Raw genomic sequence first — 24046 nt, 5'->3', positions numbered from 1 at the left:
TGACTTTGCATTTTGGAGCTAAATGCTTGCATCTGATTGGCGGCTAAGGGTTGCAGAAAACCAATGGTTTTTGCACTAATTACTTTTTAGAGTAGTTTTCAACAACCTAAGACTAATGAAACCTGATGTCTTATTGGCTGCTACAAGTTACCCACCCCTCCTCTTTGCATATGCCCAAATGTGTCTTCATCAAAGCAACACCACCCATGGTACCAAATGGCACTGCAGTTTGTCAAATTGTATGTAATCGCTCCGGCTTCATGGTTCTACACATCACGCGGCCTTATGCTGCTCTATTCTATTATAAATAATATAAATACTTTTGTATAGTGAAAAAGTATAACCAATGTATATATACTGTACCTTCTTCCCAAAAGGTACTACACAAAAACATTTCCATTGTATAGTCTTAGGCCTCGTACACACGACCGTTTTCCTCGATAGAATCCATCAAGAAACTTGGTGGCAGAGCTTTTTTGCCGAGGAAAACGGTCGTGTGTATGCTTTTCATCTGGAAAACTGTCGAGGAAAAAAGAGAACAAGTTCTCTTTTTCCTCGACAGGAGTCTTAATTTCCTCGTCGTGTTCCTCGTCGGGCTGGTTTTCGACGAGAAACACGTTCGTGTGTATGCTAAGAAACCCGCACATGCTCAGAATAAAGTATGAGACGGGAGCGCACCTTCGGTAAAAGTAGCGTTTGTAATGGAGATAGCACTTTTGTCACGCTTTAACAGTCTGAATAGTGCAAATTGTCTCTTACCAAACTCTTACTTAACACGCAGTAACATGAGATTAGCAAAAGCCAGTCCCAAGGGTTGTGCTATTGGAATTAAACTTCCCCTTCCGCTGTATGTGTTCTACGACTGAGATTTGGTCTTGACTGTGTGTACGCAAAGGAAGCTTGTCAAGTTCCTCGACAAGCCTAACAAGGAACTCGTCGAGGAAAACAATGTATCTTTTCTGACGAGTTCCTCGGTCGTGTGTACGAGGCCCTATAGGGTCCCAAATCCCTTAACTTTAACCACCAGGGATGCTTTGTAAGAAAAGTCCCAACGTGAATATAAGATTAGCTTCTTTTACAGCTAAGTGAGCATTTTAAAACACAAGCTTTTCTCATTTACACCTGAAAAATAGTATTTTGTATTAAATTGAAAACTATTTGTGTAGCTGTGAGCTGTTTGTACTTGTCAAAACATTGAACATTGTCCTTAAGTCTCATACACACGAGGAACTCGACGGGCGAAACACATCGTTTTCCTCGTCGAGTTCCTTGTTAGGCTGTCGAGGAACTCGACAAGGCAAGTTTCTCCTTTCCCGTCGAGGAAATAGAGAACTTGCTCTCTTTTTGGCTCGTCGAGTTTCTCGATAGTTTCCTCGACGAAAATATATCTCCCAGCAAGTTTCTTGCTGGTTTTTGCCGAGAAACTCGGTCGTGTGTACGAGGCCTAAGTATTAATTTAGTTCCCTAGTCGCATATACAGCAATATCAAACTGCTACATGTTTGGAGAGTGTGGGCAAACCCTCAAAAGAAAATATGAACTGAGAGAGATGACCAGATATGAGAGTTCCTCTCCTCAGAAAACTTTCTTCCATTGTAGACATTGCTTGAATGGTCAAACATTGAGGTTTTTTTTTTATAGTACCTTAAGAAAAAAAATGTTTTTCCATCCCAGATATGTCAGTAAATACAGTGAGGAGGGAATATGTCCCAAGCCAATAGGTCCCAGTCAATAGACAATCAATAGGGTATCTTTCTTCCCCAAAGGTGTCATCGCTGCCCGTTACTTTCAATTGGGAGCATAGACTGGTGGAGGCTTCTGCTGTGTTTGGAGTCCATTGTGTCATTGTCTTTTGAGAAGCTGTCTGGGCTTGGCACACCATCTAATGAGTTTCCGCAACTTGAGTTTGGGGAAAGTATTTCTTGGAGGACATGTTGTTGGACCATGCCATTATCTTTACTTATTTTGCTCTTTTGGTTGCCTTCTTCCTCTTGGTCATCGAGAAGTTTGGCTAGGAAGTTAATATATTTCATAGTCAGGTGTAATATTTCACTCTTGCTGAGCTTTTTATCTGGAGGGTGAGTGGGAATGAGCTTGCGGAGCTCGGAAAAAGCCCCATTCACGTTCTGCTGCCTCCATCTTTCTTGATTGTTGGTGAAGATACGACGGGTCACCTTTGCCTGAGGACCTCCTGGGGAAAAAAATGTAAATATCTTAAGAAAAGATCAAATTATGGCCATGTGTCCATCTAACCATCAGAAACCCTTAACTTAGCCTTCAGATATTAAAAAATTAGATGAATTATAGGCAGTGGTGGCAACATCACAGGTGCATATCAACTGTGGCACATTTGCAGAGAGTTCTTTGTGCTTTCTTTCTATGGGACAATTATGAGAGTACTGGTGACTTTCTTGCAGTGGTACAATTACAGAGGCGTAGAGGACATTATTTCTTAATGTGTGTAGCTAGACAAACTAAAAGTAGTATACCTCTGCAATGCATACATACTTCTCCACTTCTCAGAAAAGAAATACAGAAAGTACAGAAAAATAGCTGTTGATCCTGCCAGAAAATAAAATACTGTCAACAACACTACTACTGCTGTTCAATCTACCAGGCTCAGTGTTATTATGATGCAATAGGTGGCAATGCGGCTGACTGCCATTGCCACCAGCTCTAAAAATACCCAAACAGTTCCTGCCTTTAATTGAATTGGATGCAGGCGCTGCTGTTCAGCTGACAATTTTCCACCTGGCTCCTTCATTTTTAAATTGAAAGATTTCAGGCATGAAGGTGCCGAGAGGACTACTCATGGAGCAAATTTCGGCTGGTTGATCAGAAACCAACTGAAATTCACTCCATGTATGGATAGCTTTATACACTACGACAAAATGATTTCATCTTGATTATTATATCACTACGAATTGTAATAGTAATAATATGAACAATAATGTTGCGCTCACGCAGAAGAACCGTCCAAAGAGCCAATAGTCACTGTTTGTAGAATTTTTATTTAGGAACATTTTTAATATTACATTATATAACAAAAACACAAATAAAAAAAACTTCTACATAGCACGTAGACTGTATCGCCGAAACGGCTTTACAAAATGAACACATTCCCCTGCTGGATGTGGAGAGAAAAGGTTAAATTGGGTACCAGGCCTGGTTACTGACTTTCTACAAAAAATGCAGAAAACAAACTCATGACGTAACGCTGAACAGTACGACATTAATGGAAAGTGCTGTAATATACAGGGTGGGCCATTTATATGTATACACCCGGGTGGGCAATTTATATGGATATACCTCAATAAAATGGAAATGGTTGGTGAAATTAACTTCCTGTTTGTGGCACATTAGTATATGTAAGGGGGGGGAAACTTTTCAAGATGGGTGGTGACCATGGCGGCAACCATTCCCATTTTATTAAGGTGTATCCATATAAATGGCCCACCCGGGTGTATCCATATAAATGGCCCACCCTGTACATCGGAATCCAGCGCAAGCAAAAGAAGAGTGATAAAAAATATCTATTTATATTTATATATATTTATATATGTACCTTTCCAACAATAAGCAAGCATCCAGGCAACCCTTACAATGTTAAAGGAGAACTCAACTTAACAGGGTTGAGTGAAGGAGGATGAAGAAGTAAGCTTAGTGTATGTATATGACTTGGGTTTCCATTTCACAGTATTGCATTGTGCACTTCCAGGTCCCACAATCCTTCAGTACCGTCTACCTGTGCCAACCAAGTGTCAAACTGATAGAATCCTACAGCAAATTCCCAACACTTATGGAGTGAGACGGAGAAAGGTGGGTGCCAGATGTGCAGGGTTTCTGATTTAAAGGACTAGCAAACCGAACACAAAATATTAATTACGGTAGAACCATTAAAAATAGAGGTTAAGGCATATATAAAATAACCCACATTTATATAGCAAGAAAAATTGATATACTGTATAGGTAAGTATACTATGATGGATAACATTTTGCTATATCTAAAAATTGTAGGCCTTCACTCTCTTGACCCATTTTGCAGAGTTTCCTCTTTTCCCCTAATTTTCCACAATTGGACAGTTACATTTTTTTTTAAATATCCACACCCCCAAGTTTATTGAGAATAAAGTCCCCGATCCAGCCCACTGCCTCCTGAGATGAACATCACGCATCCAAGGAGACTTCATGAGCAATCTGCTGCATATGCACGGTCTGTCTCTTGTTAATTAATTATTGGAGGCAGCCCCCTGATGATGCGCATCTCTGTAATTGCTGGGCATGTGAGTATGTTTATGAAGGACAATCCAGTGAAAAAGTAAAAAAAAAAATTTCCTTTAGTGATCCTTTAAAGCTGAACTCGAGGCAAATAGCTGAATACATAGGAAAACATTATATTATAAAAAGTATTGGGATGCCTGCTTTTACAGGCACATGAACTTTAATGGCATCCCAGTCTTAGTCCGTAGGGTTCAATATTGAGTTGGCCCGCCCTTTACAGCTATAACAGCTTCAGCTCTTCTGGGAAGGCCGTCCACAAGGTTTAGGAGTGTGTGTATGGGGATGTTTGACCATTCTTTCAGAAGAGCATTTGTGAGGTCAGACACTGATGTGGACAAGAAGGCCTGGCTCACAGTCTCCACTCTAATTCATCCTAAATGTGTTCTATTGGGATGAGGTCAGGACTCAAAAGTTCTCCACTCCAAACTCGCTCAAATGACCGCACCCGCCAAGCAGACACTGGCTGGAAAAAGTGCCCAGAGGAGATTCAGTTCGCATGCGTTGCGCAATAGAAGTCATTCATTCATCCATGTCTTTATGGACCTTGCTTTTTGCACTGGTGCACAGCCACCCCCAAACTGTTCCTACAAAATTGGGAGCATGAAAATGTCCAACATATCTTGGTATGCTGACACCTTTGGCCCCTTTCACACGGGGCGGATCAGCGGGGATCAACGGAGCGATCCCGCTGAGCCGGCGGATGACAGGGCGGTCCCCGCACACTGTGCAGCGACCGTCCTTTCTTTTCTCTGCTCTACCCTATGGGGGGATCGGATGAACACGGACCGTATGTCCGTGTTCATCCGATCCGATCCGCAAACGGAAGGAAAAATAGGGTTTTCTTCGGTCTGCAGAATCGGATCTTTGCGGAGGCGGACAAGATCAGGTGTCAGCGGATGTTCATTCGCTGACACCCCGCAATCTCATAGGGACAACATGTCCCCTTTTCATCCCCAAATGGATGGATGAAAAAGCGGACATACGGTCCGCACGTGTGAAAGGGGCCTTATGAGTTCCCTTCACTGGAACTAAGGAGCTAAGCCCAACCCCTGAAAAACATCCCCACATCATAATCCCCCTTCCACCAAATTTGGACCAGTGCAAGAAGCAATGCCCATAAAGACATGGATAAGCAAGTTTGTGGTGGATGAACTTGACTGGCCTGCACAAAGTCCTGACCTCAACCCAATAGAACACCTTTGGGATGAATTAGAGCTGAGACTGTGAGCCAGGCCTTCACGTCCAACATCAGTGCCTGACCTCACAAATGCTCTTCTGGAAGAATGGTCAAAACATTCCCATAGACACACTGCTAAACCTTGTGGACATCCTTCCTAGAAGAGTTGAAGCTGTTATAGCTGCCAAGGGTGGGCCAACTCAATGTTGAACCCTACAGACTAAGACTGGGATGCCTTTAAAGTTCATGTGCGTGTAAAGGGAGGTGTCCCAATACTTTTTGTAATATAGTGTATATGGAAGGTATACAATTTGAAAAAATAAATAAAATCATGCTGGTCTGACTTCAAACCCACTGATCAGAGTTCTCCTTTAACGTGGTTAGAAGAAGACAGTTTTGGGACATATTTTTAAAGGCTGATGTACCTTTAATACCAAATATACAACATTTCGCAGAGTAATCCTTTGTAGCCACAGATCATTATTACAGAAGTAGACATTTTTATGGCAAACAAGATTCCTGTTTAATTACAGAAATGTATAAGGCCCCATACACACCATAGAATCTATCCGCAGATAAATCCCATCAAATGGGTTTCTGCGGATAGATCCTATGGTGTGTACACGCCAACGGATATTTATCCGCAGATAAATCTCCCCTGGGATGGATTTCCAGCAGATGGATATTTGCTGACATGCACAACAAATCCATCTGCTGGAATCCATTCCAACGGATGGATCCGCTCGTCTGTACAGACTTACCGGATCCATCCGTCTAAAGGGATTCCCCGCACGCGTCGTAATGACTTGACGCATGCGTGGAATTCCTTATATGACAGCGTCGCGCCCGTCGCCGCGTCATAATAGCGGCGACGGCGCGACACGTCATCGGCAGAGGATTTCAGCGCGGATTTCAATGCGATGGTGTGTACACGCCATCGCATAGAAATCCTCTGAAATCCACGAGAGGATTTATCCGCGGATACGGTCCGCTGGACCGTATCTGCGGATAAATCCTCTCGTGTGTATGGGGCCTCAGGAGAGTTTTTCTCCCACTGTGTAGAACATATTGGGTGTACCTATTTTGCCCGTGTAATTTGACCAGATTATGCCCTATGAAGTGGCACCTGTAATGAGAAAATTGGATGGTCACCACCGCTGTCCTTCCTCTTATGCTGATTCAATGGCTTCAGTACTTTCTTAGTAACTCACCCATTACTGTTTGAAGACCTGGAGCTCTGCTTCACTAGGACTTTGCCTAATTAATTATTGTTCGGGGTCATTTATTGAAAGAGCACCACCCGGGAACCAGCATTTTTAGAAGCAGCAATAGCAGCTTACATATTTCTCTCGGTATAGGTTTATTTCAACAGTTATATTATTTAAGGGCATTATTGAAATGTGCATTTAAAATAAGACAGTGTTATAGATGGTCGCACTCTTATGCCGCGTACACACCATCACTTTATGTGATGAAAAAAAACACAAAACCAGAGTAAGAAAACTGTAGTTGGCAATGCCAACTAAACATAATGGGCGCACACAGAAGGAAAAAGTCTCTGTCTCCCTTTATACCAGCATTTTGAAAGAGTTAGCAACCTATGTAGACCATTGCTTTAGCACTTTGGAAAAAAAAAATCCTGAATAAAGGATTGAAAGAATTATCTCTAAAAAGCATGAAAAGTCATGAAAAGTATTGGGTTGGCAAATGACCTAAATATGTTACACTGGAAAAATCCAAATAGTAGACCACCAACATCAACCATAAGGTTCTGCTAGATACGGCATCTTTTGAAAAGAGGATTGGCTAATTGGAGATTGTCTGAATATTTTATCACATTAATAGTGGAAAGTATTTAACAGCAAATGATAAGGTGACTGAATAATAAAGAATTTATTTTTCCATGCATGCACTTTATTCTTTCCCCAAATATTATAGCCAGCACCTTCAAAGACACCAAGTGGCACGGCATGTTAAAAATGTAAATGCAATTGTACAATTTCAATAAGTAACCAAAATATCAATGTCTTTTGATTCCAAAGAAAGGAAAAGAACACGAGACTCGGCTATTTTTGGTAGGTTTGATGACCGCCATAAAACCCAAGGAAGTTGTAAACTTGGGCTGGGGTCACTCTTGGAAAACAAACAAGGGACTTTTGCTCTATACAATGGAAACTGGAATCATTTTAGATCACCTTAACAGATAGCGCAAAGTTAAAACAGTCCTACTACCCACAGCATTGGCCTTTATCTTCTGCCTTTGGATTGGTTACTATAGGCAATAACACCATTTGGGGCGATTTACTTAAACTGGAACACTCAGAATCTGGTGCAGCTCTGCATGGTAACCAATCAGTTTCTAACTTCAGCTTGTTCATTTAAGGTTTGATATAAATCTGGAAGCTGATTGGTTTCTATGCAGAGCTGCACCAGATTTTGCACTTTCCCCCCAATATTCTTAAGCACTAGCCAGTATAACTTAATCTTTAGTGGGCTTGTTTAAAAATAATGAGGCAGATCAAAGCGTAATGACATAGAAAGCACACTAATAATATGTAGCATCTATGATTAAACACAAATTCAGGTTGGTTGCCATTGCTTACTGCATTTTGCACATTGATTTTAACCCCATGCAATGCAGACAGCAATGGCTTTGCATTTTGGAGCTAAATGCTTTCATCTGATTGGCGGCTATGGGTTGCAGGAAACCAATGGTCCTTGCACTGTCCTATCTTGTTTAGTAATATAGTACAAAATGTAGTGGGGAGCACTAATCCCTTTTTTGGAGCGGTTTTCAACAATCTTATGCCTTGTACAAAACTGCCATGTTTGCTTTTGGTCGGGAAAACCGGTCGTGTGTATGCTCCATAGAAGTTTTCCTGACAGGGAAAACTGCGAGCAAAAAAATGAGAACTTGTTCTTTTTTTTTTCCGCCGCAATTCTCTGTGATTTTTTGCTCGGCAGTTTTCCTATGGTAAACGCTGCAGTGGAGCATACACACAGTTGGTTTTCCCAACCAAAGCTATCATGACAGTTTTCCTGTCGGGAAAACCGGCCGTGAGTACAGGGCAAAAGCAACCGAGCAGGTTCTCGGTTTTCCCCTCGGTTTTCCCGGCGGACTTTTGACCGCCGGGAAAACCGATGGTGTGTACGAGGCATAAGACTAATGAAACCTGATGTCTTAGTGGTTGCGACATGTTACACACCCCTGCTCTTTGCATATGCCCAAATGTGTCTTCATCAAAGCAACACCACCCATGGTACCAAATAGCACCGCAGTTTGTAAAATTTTATATAATACTGTATGTTACTCATGGTTCTACACATTGTGTGGCCATATTACATTAGGCTGCTCTATCATAAATAATAAAAAATACTTTTGTATAGTGAACAAGTGTAACCAATGTATATATACTGTACCTTCTTCTCAATAGGTATCACATAAAAAATTGTTATTGTATAGTCTTATAGGGTCCCATATCCCTTAACTTTAATAACCAGGGATGCTTTGTAAGAAAAGTCCCAACGTGAATATAAGATTAGCTTCTTTTACAGCTAATTTAGCATTTTAAAAAACAAGCTTTTCCCATTTTCACATGACATTTTTTATTTTGTATTGAATTAAAAACTAGTTGTGTAGCTCATTTGGTCTGTGAGCTGTTTGTACTTGTCAAAACATTGAACATTGTCCTTGGTATTAATTTAGCTCCCTAGTTGCAAATACAGCAATATCAAACTGCTACATGTTTGGAGAGTGTGGGCAAACCCTCAAAAGAAAATCTGAACTGAGGGAGATGACCAGATATGAGAGTTCCTCTCCTCAGAAAACTTTCTTCCATTGTAGACATTGCTTGAACGGTCAAACGTTGAGTTATTTTTAGAGTACCTTAAGAAGAAATATTGTTTTTCCATCCCAGATATGTCAATAAACACAGTAAGAAGGGAATATGGTCCAAGCCAATAGGTCTCAGTCAATAAACAGTCAATAGGGTATCTTTCTTCCCCAAAGGTGTCATCATTGCCCATTACTTTCAATTGGGAGCATAGACTGGTGGAGGCTTCTGCTGTGTTTGAAGTCCTTTGTGTCATGATCTTTTGGCGCACCATCCAATGAGTTTCCGCAACTTGAGTTTGGAGAAAGTATGTCTTGGATGAGATCTTGTTGGACCATGCCATTATCTTTACTTATTTTGCTCCTTTGGTTGCCTTCTTCCTCTTGGTCGTCAAGAAGTTTGGCTAGGAAGTTAATATATTTCATAGCCAGGTGTAATATTTCACTCTTGTTGAGCTTTTTATCTGGAGGGTGAGTGGGAATGAGCTTGCGGAGCTCAGCAAAAGCCCCATTCACGTTCTGCTGCCTCCATCTTTCCTGACTCTTTGTGCAGATACGACGGACCACCTTTGTTTGAGGACGTCCTGGAAAAAAAATATGAATATCTTAAGAAAAGGTCAAATTATGGGCATGTGCCCATCTAACTATCAGATCCCAATGTAACTAAGGAGAAACCCTTAACTTCTTTGGTTTATAATTCATGGTGGATATCTTGTCATGTGAGGTAATAGACAAAAACCTCACTCCCAGGCTTTTCTTGTACAAGGACATAAAATGCGTTGACCCCCTTAGCCTTCAGATATTAAACAATTCAATTAATAATAGGCAGTGGTGACAGCATCATAGCTGCATATTAACTGTGGCACATTTGCATAGAGGTCATTGTGCTTTCTTTCTATGGGACAGTTATGAGAGTACTGGTGACTTTCTTGCAGTGGTACAACTACAGGGGTATAGAGGACATTATTTCTTAATGTGTAGGTCTAGACAAAATAAAAACATGTATTATACCTCGGCAATGCATACATACTTCTCCGCTTCTCAGAAAAAAAAATACTACAAGTACAGAAAAATAGCTGTTGATTTCTCCAGAACATAAATTACTGTCAACAACACTACTACCACTGTTCAACCTACAAGGGTCAGCGTTATTATGATGCAATAGGTGGCAATGCCTCCTCTAAAGTCATTAAGCGGCCTCCCTTGCTAATCAAGCATTGCTAATGCTAATAGCATTTCCATATACAGAATCTCTCCCATAGTAAGGGTGCCCTCCACTTAAGTCCAGATCCAGGAAAATCTTTTTGATTTGTATAGCATGGGGAAGGGTTAGAGCGTGTTTCTATTTTTTTTATTGAGGTTTGTATCCTTATTGAGATTTCCCTCATTTCCGATTCCAGTGACAGGGGGTTCGTGAGAGTTATGAGAAAGAGACAGAGACATTACTGAAAACATGTTTTTTTAGTACAGTAGAAAAAGTCTGGACTTCTGTAAGGTTTTAATTGTGGTTTCTGCATTTTTTTTTCGTTTGCGCCCCCCCAAAAATTTTGAGCACCAGCCGTCACTGACAGCACTCCTCCTCCTCTCGGTAGCTTTCCCGATGCCTGGCAATGAGACACAGCCTTCCAGCCCCACACAGCAATTGATCAACTTGTACCTCGGTTTTTGTGATAGTGTTTTTCTGCAGACCAAGTGATTCTGTGGTTTTACTTGCTTGTTCCGGTTACTGAGCTACATTATTAAATCCCTCTACTGTCTGCTGCCTGCTGTGACCTTTACTATGTTTAGTAGATACTTTTTTTGTCTGCTGCCTGCCCTGACCGCTGCTACATTACAGAATGCCTGTGCTGTCTGCTGCCTGCCCTGACCTTTGCTATGTGTTGGTTGAACTGGATGGACTTGTGTCTTTTTTCAACCAGATTAACTATGTAATTATGTGCAATGGACACTTCTCCTATTTGCTGTTCATCCAAACCTTTGTTACATTACCAAATCCCTCTTCTGTCTGTTGCCTGCCCCGAACGTTGCTATGTTTATTGGATACTTCCCCTGTGTGCTTTGCAAAACACTGCATCCTCTGCCAGACTCATCGGAATGTTACACATCTAGGAGTGTCAGATGCCTGTGCCCCCTGCAGCACATTGTGGTTCCATCATCTGATTCTTACATCACTAAAGGTCACAAAATTGTAGTGGGCATTGAAGGATGGAGACATGCTGAAAGTAGGGAGTTAGGAGACACAGATTGGTGGTGAAGCTAGTCCAAGACCGACTAGGTATGCATTATACAAAAGAAAAAGAGGATGGTAGGGGAGCAAATTGGGCTTGCAGAAAAAGTATTATGGGAGAGGCAGTCATTTGAGATGTTTTTGTACCGGCTATCGTTGGGACCCTTTAAAAAACTGCCAAGTGCTTTTTTTTTATTATTTATATTTATATTAACACCACTGCCTCCCATATTTAATTTAGCACCTCTGGGGCCCTGGAAATAATACTTTCCATACAGTATGCATGGATCAACAGCCCATATAATCTGAAAACATTCACTTCTATGGTCGGCTAACATGCCACTTGCAGCTCCCTGGATGCTTGAAAACATCATTAATTTTATGCTACAGGACAGGTACCTGAAAACATCCGGGTTGTTCCAAGTTGTATTGGTTTAGGGTACGCGTATGGCCACAGCAGGACTCTATAGGCACTTCCTAGGGCAGTCATAAACCCAAAAACTGAAATCTAACGCAGTTTACCAATCCCTAGATGTGGTTGCTGCATCAGTTTTCTCGTTTTAGGCCTTTTTTCCCTCTGTTTTCGAATGATCTGGCTAGTAACACACCTCTTGTATTAGAGTGCCCCCACTCTAGATGAGGTAACACAGGGGAACTGTTAATCTAGGGGGAGGGGGATGTTAGATGGACTAAGGCTCCTTTCACAGTTTTTCAGGTGGACTTGATCAGAAGGTCCATGCATTCCTATGGACAGGTGGGTGTATACCGACTTGTGTCCATATACACCCGCCTACTTCTGGGTCCAAACCAGTCCACTAAAAAAAAAAATGGAAGGGGATCTTTTCCGTTTAGGTGGATCAGATCAAATCTGATCATTGTAAGCACCTATGTCAGTGGTAAATGGTTTGTCTCAACACTGTAACTTGCTACATTTTCAGGAAAGCTTGTTCTGTTGAAAAACAGGCTTAATGGCCAAAACACCAGGAGAAAATGTAGGAAAGAAAGCCTAAAAAAGAAAACCAATGCAACCACCACATCTACGAATTGATCAGCTGTAATACAATAAATGTTTGCTTTTGGGTTTAATACCACTTTAAGCCAATCATGCACACATAGCATCTTTTCCTTTAGCTTGCTAACATCACAGATGGGCGAATCTCCCACTGCGGGATATTGTATTCTGACAGCCATTGCCATCAGCTCTAAAAATACCCGAACAGTTCCTGCCTTTAACTGGATTGGATGTAGGCGCTGCTGTTCAGCTGACAATTTTCTACCTGGGCAGACAGAAAGGTGGCGAAAGTGCAACCCATGGAGCAAATTTCGACTGGTTGATCAGGAACCAACTGAAATTTACTCTGTGTAAAGATAGCTTTAGGCTAAACCATTTTCTTTGTGAGTAATCCTCCAGTAAAACAAAGTTATAGCATCTTGATTATTATATCACTATGAATTGTAATAGTAATAATATGAGCAATAATGTTGCGCTCATACAAAAGAACCATCCAAAGAGCCAAAAGTCACTGTTTGTAGAATTTTTTATTTAGGAACATTTTTAATATTACATTATATAACAAAAACAAAACAAAAAAAACTTCTACATAGCACGTAGACTGTATCGCCGAAACGGCTTTACAAAATTAACCCTCCCCCTGCTGGATGTGGAGAGAAAAGGTTAAATTGGGTACCAGGCCTGGTTACTGACTTTCTGCAAAAAATGCAGAAAACAAACTCATGACGTAACGCTGAACAGTACGACATTAATGGAAAGTGCTGTAATATACATCGAAATCCAGCGCAAGCAAAAGAAGAGTGATAAAAAATATATATTTATATTTTTATATATATATTTATATATGTACCTTTCCAACAATAAGCAAGCATTCATGCGACCTTTACAATGTTAAAGGAGAACTCAATTTAATGGGGTTGAATGATGGAGGATGAAGAAGTTAGCTTAGTGTATGTATATGACTCCACTCTATGTCCCAGTTCCACTGGGTTTTCCATTTCACAGTATTGCATTGTGCACTTCCAGGTCCCACAATCCTTCAGTACCCTCTACCTATGCCAATCAAGTGTCAAACCAATAGAATCCTACGGCAAATTCCCAACACTTATGGAGTGAGACGGAGAAAGGTGGGAGCTAGATGTGCAGGGTTTCTGATTTAAAGGACTAGCAAACCTAACGCAAAATAATTATTACACTAGAACTTTTAAATAAGAGGTTAAGAATAGGCACATTTCAAAGAACCCACAATTATATAGAAAGGAAAATAACATGGAGGGAAGTTTGCTATGATGGCTAGCATTTTGGGATATCTAAAAATTTAAGGCCAAAGGAGGGTAAAAGTAGGCCTTCACTCTCTCACCTACTTTTCCACAATCAGACATTTTAATTATTTTAAATGCCTACACTTCCAGGTTTAGGTGACAATAACGTCCCCCTATGAGCCATACTTCCAGGTTTGGGTGAGGCCCCGTACACACGGCCGAGAAACTTGACGAGCAAAACACATCGTTTTGCTCGTCGAGTTTCTTGTGAAGCCGCCAAGGATCTTGGCGAGCCAAATTTCCTCATTGAGGAAATAGAGAACATGTTCTCTATTTGGCACGACGAGATTCTCATCGGTTTCCTCGGCCGAAAGTGTACACTCGGCCGGGTTTCTCGGCAGAATACAGCTCCGATCGAGTTTCTGTCTAAATTCTGCCGAGAAACTCGGTCGTGTGTACGGGGCCTGAGAATAATGTCCCCCTAGGAGCCACACTTCCAGGTTTGGGTGAGAATAACATCTCCCTGCGAGCCACATTTTCAGGTTTGGGTGAAAAAAGCGTCTCCCTACGAGCCACACTACCAGGTTTGGGTGAGAATAACGTCCCCCTACGAGCCACACTTCCAGGTTTGGGTGAGAATAATGTCCCCCTATGAGCCACACTTCCAGGTTTGGGTAAGAATAAAGCCCCCCTACGAGCCACATTTCCAGTTTTGGGTGAGAATAACATCTCTCTACGAGCCACACTTCCGGGTTTGGGTAAGAATAACGTCCCCCAACGAGCCCACTGCCTCTTGGAATGTACATCATGTACATCCAAGGAGGCTTCAGGGGCAATTGGCTGCTTATACACTGGTTGTCTCTTGTTATCTCTTAGAGCCAGCCCCCTGATGATGCGCAGCGGCGCAGCACCAGGGGACCAGCTTGAAAACCAGGAAGAGACAGTTATCTTCTAGATTAAAAGGAAGATGGTGGCACGGGAGCTTGTGAGCAGCAGCAAATCTGTTACTGCAGAGCATCTCTGTATTTGCTGGGCATGTGAGTATGTTTATGAAGGACAATCCAGTGAAATAGGTAAGATGGCATCTAAAAAAAAAAAAGAAGGGAATAGGGGGGCAGTTTCTTTCTAAAGTGGCTCGTTCAGCACAGGACCACTTGGATGTAAAAATACCTGCAGAAACCAGACTGCAAATGCTTACATTTCTGACTGTGACTTCTCCGTTCAATGCCCTTTGCAAGTATTCACACACTTTTGGGTGCGTGAATAACCTGCTCCTCTGCCACTTACTGTGGCTACGAATTGTATCTTTAACAATATATGTGAAAGTTTAAAAATGAGTGAAAATAAGAAGAAATTTAGATATTTGACATTTACGTAGCTCTGTGGTAGTTGCCATTTTTGGTAAAGGGAAGCACCAGAATGACAGCTGATAATATTTTAAATTATGTCAGGAAGTCAGCTTGGTGCAGGAAGACACCCCCCCAATATAATACCTTAATTTTACATTTCTTCCACTTTATCTTCTGAAACAAAGACACGTTTATCTAGGAAGGTTTTTGAAGACTGATTTACAAAGTCAACATGGTAACCACAGAAGGTTAAAGGAAAGTATGCTGCCCCCCCCCCCTAAGCTGTAAGGGCCCCTAGTGAGACACACTGCCTCTGATTAGGGTTGGCTTAAAGCTGAACTCCAGGCAAAAAGCTGAATACATAGGAAAACACATGAGATATAGTACATATATGGAAGCTAAGGGGCAAATAGGCAAAACCAGGGCATGGAATTAAAAAATATATATTTTCATGCTGGTCTCAACCCCACTGATCAGAGTTCTCCTTTAACATGTGGTTAGGAAGAAGACAGTTTTGGGACATCATTTTAAAGGCTGATGTACCTTTACTACCGAATATACAACATTTTGCAGAGTAATCCTTTGTAGCCACAGATTATTATTATAAAAGTAGACAATTTGTTTTGGCAAACAAGATTTAAAGTGGAGGTTCACCCGAAAACTTAATTTTTAACATTAGATTGATGCTCATTTTGTCAAGGGGAATCGGGTATTTTTTTTTAAATCGAAGCAGTACTTACCGTTTTAGAGAGCGATCTTCTTCGCCGCTTCCTGGGTATGGGCTGCGGGACTGGGCGTTCCTATTTGATTAACAGGCTTCCGACAGGCTTCCGACGGTCACATACATCGCGTCACGATTTTCTGAAAGTAGCCGAACGTCGGTGCGCAGGCGCCGTATAGAGCCGCACCGACGTTCGGCTTCTTTCGGCTACTCGTGACGCGATGTATGCGACCGTCGGAAGCCTGTCAATCAAATAGGAACGCCCAGTCCCGAAGACCATACCCGGAAGCGGCGGAGAAGATCGCTCTCTAAAACGGTAAGTACTGCTTCGATTTAAAAAAAACGACCCGATTCCCCTTGACAAAATGAGCATCAATCTAATGTTAAAAAAAAAATTTCGGGTGAACTCCCGCTTTAATTACATAAATGTCTAAGGAGACAGTTTTTTTTCCCACTGTAAAACATATTGGGTGTACCTATTTTTCCCATTTATTGACCCAGATTATGCCCTATAAAGTGGCACCTGTACTGAGATAATTGGATGGCCACCACTGCTGTCCTTCTCCCTATGCTGATTCAACGGCTTCAGTACTTTCTCAGTAACTGACCCATTACAGTGTGAAGATCCAGAGCTCTGCTTCACTATGATTTTGCCTATTTAATGCTTGTTCTGGGCCACTGATTAAAAGAGCACTGCCAGGGAACCAGCATTTTCAGAAGCAGCAATAGCAGCTTACATATTTCTCTCGGTATAGGTTTCTTTTAACAGTCATATTATTTAAGGACATTATTGAATTGTGCATTTACTTATGTAAAATAAAACAGTGTATACAGTAGATGGTTTCACTCTTAAACCTAAAATGGCATGTTTTTGTGCAAAAAAATTCCCCCGCTGCACAGCCATTCACTGGGATAATCAGTGTGTTGCTGCTTTTCCTTCCCCTTAGATCTTATGCAGCTGAGAACAGAGGGAATCTGATCCCTTATAAAAAATAAACGGGAAAAAATATATTTATATATATTTTTTTCATCTCTATACAAAAATGTTTTGCATTTCATTTCCATTTTAAACTGAATGGGTTGTTTTACAAGGTGACCGTTTACAATCACTTTAAATATGTTACACTGGAAAAATCCAAATAGTAGACCACCAATGCCAACCATGAGGTTCTGCTAGATACGGCATCTTTTGTAAAGAGGATTAGCTAATTGGAAATTGTCTGAATATTTTATCACAGTAATAGTGGAAAATATGTAACAGTAAATGATAAGGTGATGAAATAATAAAGAATACATTTTTTTAATGCATTCATTTATTTCCACATATTATGCCCATTATCTTCAAAAAGACCAACTGGCATGACATGTTAAAAACGTAAATGCACAATTTCAATATGAAACCAAAAAATCGATGTCTTTTGCTTCCAAAGAAAAGAACACGAGACTCGGCTATTTTGGTAGGTTTGATGACTGCCATAAAACCCAAGGAAGTTTTAAACTTGAGCTGGGGTCCTTCTTGAAAAACAAAGAAGGGACTTTTGCTCTATACAAAGACATTTTAGGTCACCTTAAAAGATAGCACAAAGTAAAAATAGTCCTACTACCCACAGCATTGCACGTTATCTTCTGCCTTTGGATTGGTTACTATGGTACAGTGGTCATCAACCCTGTCCTGATATCATTTGCTGCTCAGTGATTGCAGTAATTTTAGTCTGCATCTCCCCAAGCTAATACATAAAACCTGGCCTGTTAGTGGGCCCTGAAGACAGGGTTGATGACCACTGCTACAGTAGGCAATAGCACCAATTTCTAAAGCACTAGCTTGTATAAATTAATCTTTAGTGGCCTTGTTTAAAAATAATGGCAATTACTCAATAAGGCAAAAAAAGCAAAGCGAAATAATGACCTACAAACGTTGGTAATAATTTGTAGCATCTCGAAATTTCATCGATTTTGCAAGAGTCAATGATTAAAGACGAATTAAGACTAATTGCTATTGCTTACTGAATTTTGCACATTGATTTTAAGCTCATGCCTTGCCAACAGCAATGATTTTGCATTTTGGAGCTAAATGCTGGCATCTGATTGGCAGCTATGGGTTGCAGGAAACCATTAGTCCTTGCACAGTCCTATCTTGTTTATTAATATAGTACAAAATGTAGCAGTGAGCACTAATTACTTTTTAGAGACTAATAAAACCTGATGTCCTATTGGCTGCTACAAGTTACCCACCCCTCCTCTTTGCATATGCCCAAATGTGTCTTCACCAAAGCAACACCACCCATGGTACCAAATGGCACTGCAGTTTGTAAAATGTTATATAATACTGTATGTTACTCATGGTTCTACACATCGTGTGGCTATATTACATTAGGCTGCTCTATCATAAATAATAAAAATACTTTTGTATAGCAAACAAGTATAACCAATGTATATATACTGTACCTTCTTCCCAATAGGTACCACATACAAATATTTCCATTGTATAGTCTTATAGGGTATCAAATCCCTTAACTTTAATCGCCTGGGATGCTTTGTAAGAAGAGTCCCAACGTGAATATAAGATTAGCTTCTTTTACAGCTAAGTTAGCATTTAAAAAAAACAAGCTTCTCTCATTTTCACATGAAAAATAGTATTTTGTATTAAATTAAAAATTATTTGTGTAGCTCATTTGGTCTGTGAGCTGTTTGTACTTGTTGAAACATGGAACATCGTCTTTAGTATTATTTAGCTCCCTAGTTGCATATACAGCAATATCAAACTGCTACATGTTTGGAGAGTATGGGCAAACCCTCAAAAGAAAATCTGAACTGAGAGAGATGGCCAGTTTTTGCAAGTCCCTCTTCTCGGAAAACTTTCTTGCATTGCAGACATGGCTTGAAAAGTCAAAGTTTGAAGGTTTTTCAGAGTACCTTAAGAAGAAATATTGTTTTTCCATCCCAGATATGTTAATAAACACCGTGAGAAGGTAATATAGCCCAAGCCAATAGGTCCCAGTCAATAGACAGTCAATAGGGTATCTTTCTTCCCCAAAGGTGTCATCGCTGCCCGTTACTTTCAATTGGGAGCATAGACTGGTGGAGGCTTCTGCTGTGTTTGGAGTCCATTGTGTCATGATCTTCTGAGAAGCTGTCTGGGCTTGGCGCACCGTCTAATGAGCTTCCGCAGCTTGAGTTTGGGGAAAGTATTTCTTGGAGAAGATCTTGTTGGACCATGCCATTATCTTTACTTATTTTGCTTCTTTGGTTGCCTTCTTCTTCTTGGTCATCAAGAAGTTTGGCTAGGAAGTTAATATATTTCATAGCCAGGCGTAATATTTCATTTTTGCTGAGCTTTTTATCTGGAGGGTGAGTGGGAATGAGCTTGCGGAGCTCAGCAAAAGCCCCATTCACGTTCTGCTGCCTCCATCTTTCCCGACTGTTTGTGAAGATACGACGGACCACCTTTGGCTGAGTACCTCCTGGGAAAAAAATATGAATATCTTGAGAAAAGATCAAATTATGGGCATGTGCCCATCTAACTATCAGATCCCAATCCCAAGGAGAAACAATTAACTAAGTGTTTGTGACCCCAACATTTCAAATTCCTGATATGTGCACACTGTACCATGTACTTGTATGAAAAAGTATCCTGTTCTCTTTGTATTGCTTCCTTTGTGTGAAATCCCTGGTGTTCCTGCCAGTCCCTCTGCTTTCCTATGAAAAACTGACCACAGTAAGCAGGAGAACACAGCGTGGTCAATTCTTTTCTGTGCCGGGAACTCAGTGTGCTCTCCTCCAATGATCAGACTTGTCCTGACACCGTCCCCCCCCCTGCACAGCCTTTTACTGGGAAGATCAGTGTGCTGATGTTGCTTCTCCTCCCCCAGCTCTTATGCAGCTGAGAACAGAGGGAATGCAATCACTTATAAAAATGGAAAAATGGTATTTATATATAAACAAAATAATATTTATACAAAAATGTTTTGCCTTTCATTTATATTTTAAACTGAATGTTTTTTTTACAAGGTGATTGTTTACAATCACTTTAACTTCTCCGTTTTGTAATTCATAGTGGATATCTTGTCATGTGAGGTAATGGACAAAAACCTCACTCCTAGGTGTTTCTTGTACAATGACAGCTTGTGCAGAAAATGATTGTGTTGACCCCCTTAGCCTTTAGATATTAAACAAGGTATATATTTTTTATATATATATATATATATATATATATATATATCTATATATATACACAAATATACTGTATACGCAGTGGTGGCAGCATCACATATTAACTGTGGCGCATTTGCAAATAGGTCATTGTGCTTTCTTTCTATGGGACAATTATGGGAGTACTGGTAACTTTCCTGCAGTGGTATAACTACATAGGTATGTATAGAGGGCATTTCTTAATGTGCATGTCTAGAAAAAATAGAAATATACACCTAAGAAAAGCATACATACTTCTCCATGTATGTTTTTTTTAAGTTTTGTTTTAAAAAAAAAACTACTTAGTGTTAGGGGCTTTTTACATGACCCTTTTAACAAGTACATAAAAATAGCTGTTGATCCTACCAGAAATTATTGTAGTGAGATGACAACAACACTATTAATGCTGTTCAATCAACCTGGGTCCATGTTATTATGGTGCAGTACAGTGCCTAAAAAAAGTATTCATACCCCTTGTATTTTATTGGGATTGTATGTGATAAACCAACAGAAAGTGGCACATAATTGTGAAGTGGAAGGAAAATGATAAATGGTTTTCAATTTTTTTTACAAATAAATATGTGAAAAGTGTGGGGGGCATTTGTATTCAGCCCCCCTGAGTCAATACTTTGTAGAACCTCCTTTCACTGCAATTACAGCTGCAAGTCTTTTTAGGGATGTCTCTACCAGCTTTGCACATCTAGAGAGGGACATTTTTGCCCATTCTTCTTTGTAAAATAGCTCAAGGTCTGTCAGATTGAATGGAGAGTGATTTTCCAGTCCTGCCACAGATTCTCAACTGGATTTACACTGTATGCACAATTATTAGGCAAGTGAGTATTTTGACCAAATCAAAATTTTTTGCAAACTGTCCAACTCCAAGCTGTATAAACTTGAATGCTTATTGGATTTAAAGTGATTGAAAAAGTCTTGTTTAAATAAAAAAAAAAAAAAATAACAAACATATTATACTTACCTGCTCTGTTGCAGTGAATTTGCACAGAGCAGCCCAAATAGGAACGCCCAGTCCCGCAGCCCATACCCGGAAGCGGCGGAAAAGATGTATCTCTAAAACGGTAAGTACGGCTTCGATTTTAAAAAAAACTACCCGATTCCCTCTTGGAAAAATGAGCATCAATCTAATGTTAAAAATTAACATTTCTGGGTGAACCTCCACTTTAAAGATGAGCTATTTGGTTGCTGTACAAGAAATGTGAATAATTGTACCTTTGCTTGGTTTTTCAATAAACGTCATTTCTGATAAAAAAAGATGAGCTATTTGGACCATTTTAGTTTGAAGATGGGCTCAAAATAAACACGGTGGGGATGGTGTGTTCAGGGTGATGTGCAGTGTTACGTTTTCCACCATACATAGTGTTTTGCTTTTAGGCCAAAAAGGTAAATTTTGGTCTCATCTGACCAGAGCACCTTCTTCCACATGTTTGCTGTGTCCCCCACATGGCTTCTCACAAACTGCAAGCTGGACTTCTTATGTCTTTCTTTCAGCAATGACTTTCTTCTTTCCACTCTTCCATAAAGACCAGATTTGTGGAGTGCACGACTAATAGTTGTCCTGTGGACAGATTCTCCCCCCTGAGCTGTGGATCTCTGTAGCTCCTCCAGAGTTACCATGGGCCTCTTGGCTGCTTCTCTGATTAATGCTCTCCTTGCTTTAGGTGGTCGGCCATGTCTTGGTAGGTTTGCAGTTGTGTCATACTCTTTCCATTTTTGGATGATGGATTGAACAGTGCTTCATGAGATGTTCAAAGCTTGGGATATTTTTTTATAACCTAACCCTGCTTTTAACTTCTCCACAACTTTATCCCTGACCTTTCTGGTGTGTTCCTTGGCCTTCATGGTGCTGTTTAGTTCACTAAGGTCCTCTAATGCCTTGTCAGACTTTTGACCACGCAAAAGTCCGCCGTGAGTCGGAAGTCCAACAGAAAGACATGTTCTCTATCTAAGATCCGTCGGACTTCCGACAAAAATAGTCCGATGGAGGCTACACACGGCCGGACTTTCCAAGAAAAAAAGCCTGTCTGACTTTTTTTCTCAGAAAGTCCGGCCGTGTGTACGAGGCATAACAAACCTCTGAGGGCTTCACAGAACAGCTGTATTTTACTAATTAGGTGACTTCTGAAGGCAATTGGTTCCACTAGATTTAATTTACGGGTATCAGAGTAAACGCCACACTTTTCAAATATTTATTGAAATTGAAAACCATTTATCATTTTCCTTCCACTTCACAATTATGTTCCACTTTGTGTTGGTCTATCACATAAAATCCCAATAAAATAACATTTACATTTTTGGCTGTAACATGACAAAATGTGGAAAATTTCAAGGGGTATAAATACTTTTTCAAGGCACTGTGGGTGGCAGGCAATGCCTTCTTCAAATTCATTAAGCGACCTCCCTTGCTAATCAAGCATTGCTAATAGCATTTCCATAAACAGTTCCTCTCGCATAGTAAAGGTGCCCACCATTAGGCCCCTTTCACATTGAGGCGTTGAAAAAATGCGGTAATAACGCCTCAATGTGAAAGGGGCCTTAAAGTCTAGATCCAGACTAACCATTTTGATTTGTATAGAATGGGTAGCATTGGGAAAGGTTAGAACCTGAGGTCTGTATCCTCATTGAGGAAATTTCTCCTCATTTCCGGTTCCAGTGACAGCGGATCCTTGGAGCAGGAAGTTATGGGAAATCCCTCTAATGCAGACAGAGAAACCACTGAAAACTATTTGTTTTGTACAGTAGAAAAAGTCTGAACTTCTGTAAGGTTGTAATTTCTGCCTTCATGTGTAAATACCCTCTCTACGCACTGTCTGGTGCCAGCCCTGCCATATCCTTTTATAATTATATAATTATTTTGTTGGATGAAGTCTGATAAAGTCTTGTAGAACATATAACTCAGTCAGGAAACAAGCAATGTGTTAATCCCACATCCCTTAGAAAACAACTTCCTTTCATATGAGTACAGTAAGCAGAAATATGATTGGTAGCAACAGATTATGGCACTTTGGCAGTCTTTTTCTTTACGCTTCTCTATTAAATACGTCCATGATTTATAAAAAAAAAAAAAAATTGAGAAACTGATTGTTTTACAGAACACGCAAAAAAAAATTACCACATAAGTGTGCAGAAATGAGTTACTAATATAAGATATTTAAGTGCAGATGCAGCCAGGTACTTAAATGAAACACACACAAAAATAAATTGGTTTACATGCAACAAATCTGTAAACGTAAGCCTCGTACACACACACAATGAGAATATCGGACGAATAATCATCCGTTTTTCTTTGCATGCTAGTCTCATATCAAAAATGAAGAGGTTACTCAACTTACAAAAATTCTTGTATGACAGAAAACAATTTAGAAAATTATGTAATGTATTGTAGTGTATTTGTATTGTGTTTTCCGACGAAAAATTGCATGATCTGGCATCGTACAAGAAACATTTTCATGTCTTGCCACAGATTCTCAACTGGATTTAGGTCTGGACTTTGACTGGGCCATTCTAACACATGAATATGCTTTCATCTAAACCATTCCATTGTAGCTCTGGCTGTATTTTTAGGGTCGTTGTCCTGCCTTTGTCAGACTCCAACACGTTTTCTTATAAGATTGCCCAGTATTTGGCTCCATCCATCTTCCCATCCACACTGATCGGGTTCCCTGTCCCTGCTGAAGAAAAGCATCCCCATAACATGATGCTGCCACCACCATGTTTCACAGTGGGGATGGTGTGGTGTGCAGTGTTTGTTTTCTGCCACACATAGCGTTTTTCTTTAAGGCCAAAAAATTCAATTTTGGTCTCAACTGACCAGAGCACCTTCTTCCACATGTGTCCCCCACATGGCTTCTCATAAACTGCAAATGCGTCTTCTTATGGCTTTCTTTCAACAATGGCTTTCTTCTTTCCACTCTTCCATAAAGGCCAGATTTGTGGAGAGCACAACTAATAGTTGTCCTGTGGAGAGATTCTCCCACCTGAGC

The 24046-nt window shown here is 40.4% G+C and overlaps 1 protein-coding gene across 4 annotated transcripts in view; it reads right to left on the bottom strand.

Annotated features, from left to right (window-relative positions):
• Window positions 1-1418: 1418 nt before the first annotated feature.
• TAL1 (TAL bHLH transcription factor 1, erythroid differentiation factor) overlaps window positions 1419-24046 on the bottom strand; it is a 47303-nt gene continuing 24675 nt past the window's right edge. For 2 of the 4 annotated variants that reach the window (XM_040360543.1, XM_040360541.1), the window contains exon 4: window positions 17587-19321. In XM_040360543.1, the coding sequence (XP_040216477.1) occupies window positions 18900-19321 (422 nt within the window). In that variant the 3' untranslated portion in view covers window positions 17587-18899. Of the gene's footprint in view, window positions 2191-9046; window positions 9874-17586; window positions 19322-24046 lie in introns of those variants that run through there. The other 2 variants (XM_040360542.1, XM_040360544.1) reach the window with 2 other exon arrangements.

The sequence above is a fragment of the Rana temporaria genome, chromosome 7 (genome assembly GCF_905171775.1).
Source record: "Rana temporaria chromosome 7, aRanTem1.1, whole genome shotgun sequence".
Taxonomy (NCBI): domain Eukaryota; kingdom Metazoa; phylum Chordata; class Amphibia; order Anura; family Ranidae; genus Rana; species Rana temporaria.
This window is presented reverse-complemented; position numbering and strand designations above follow the sequence as displayed.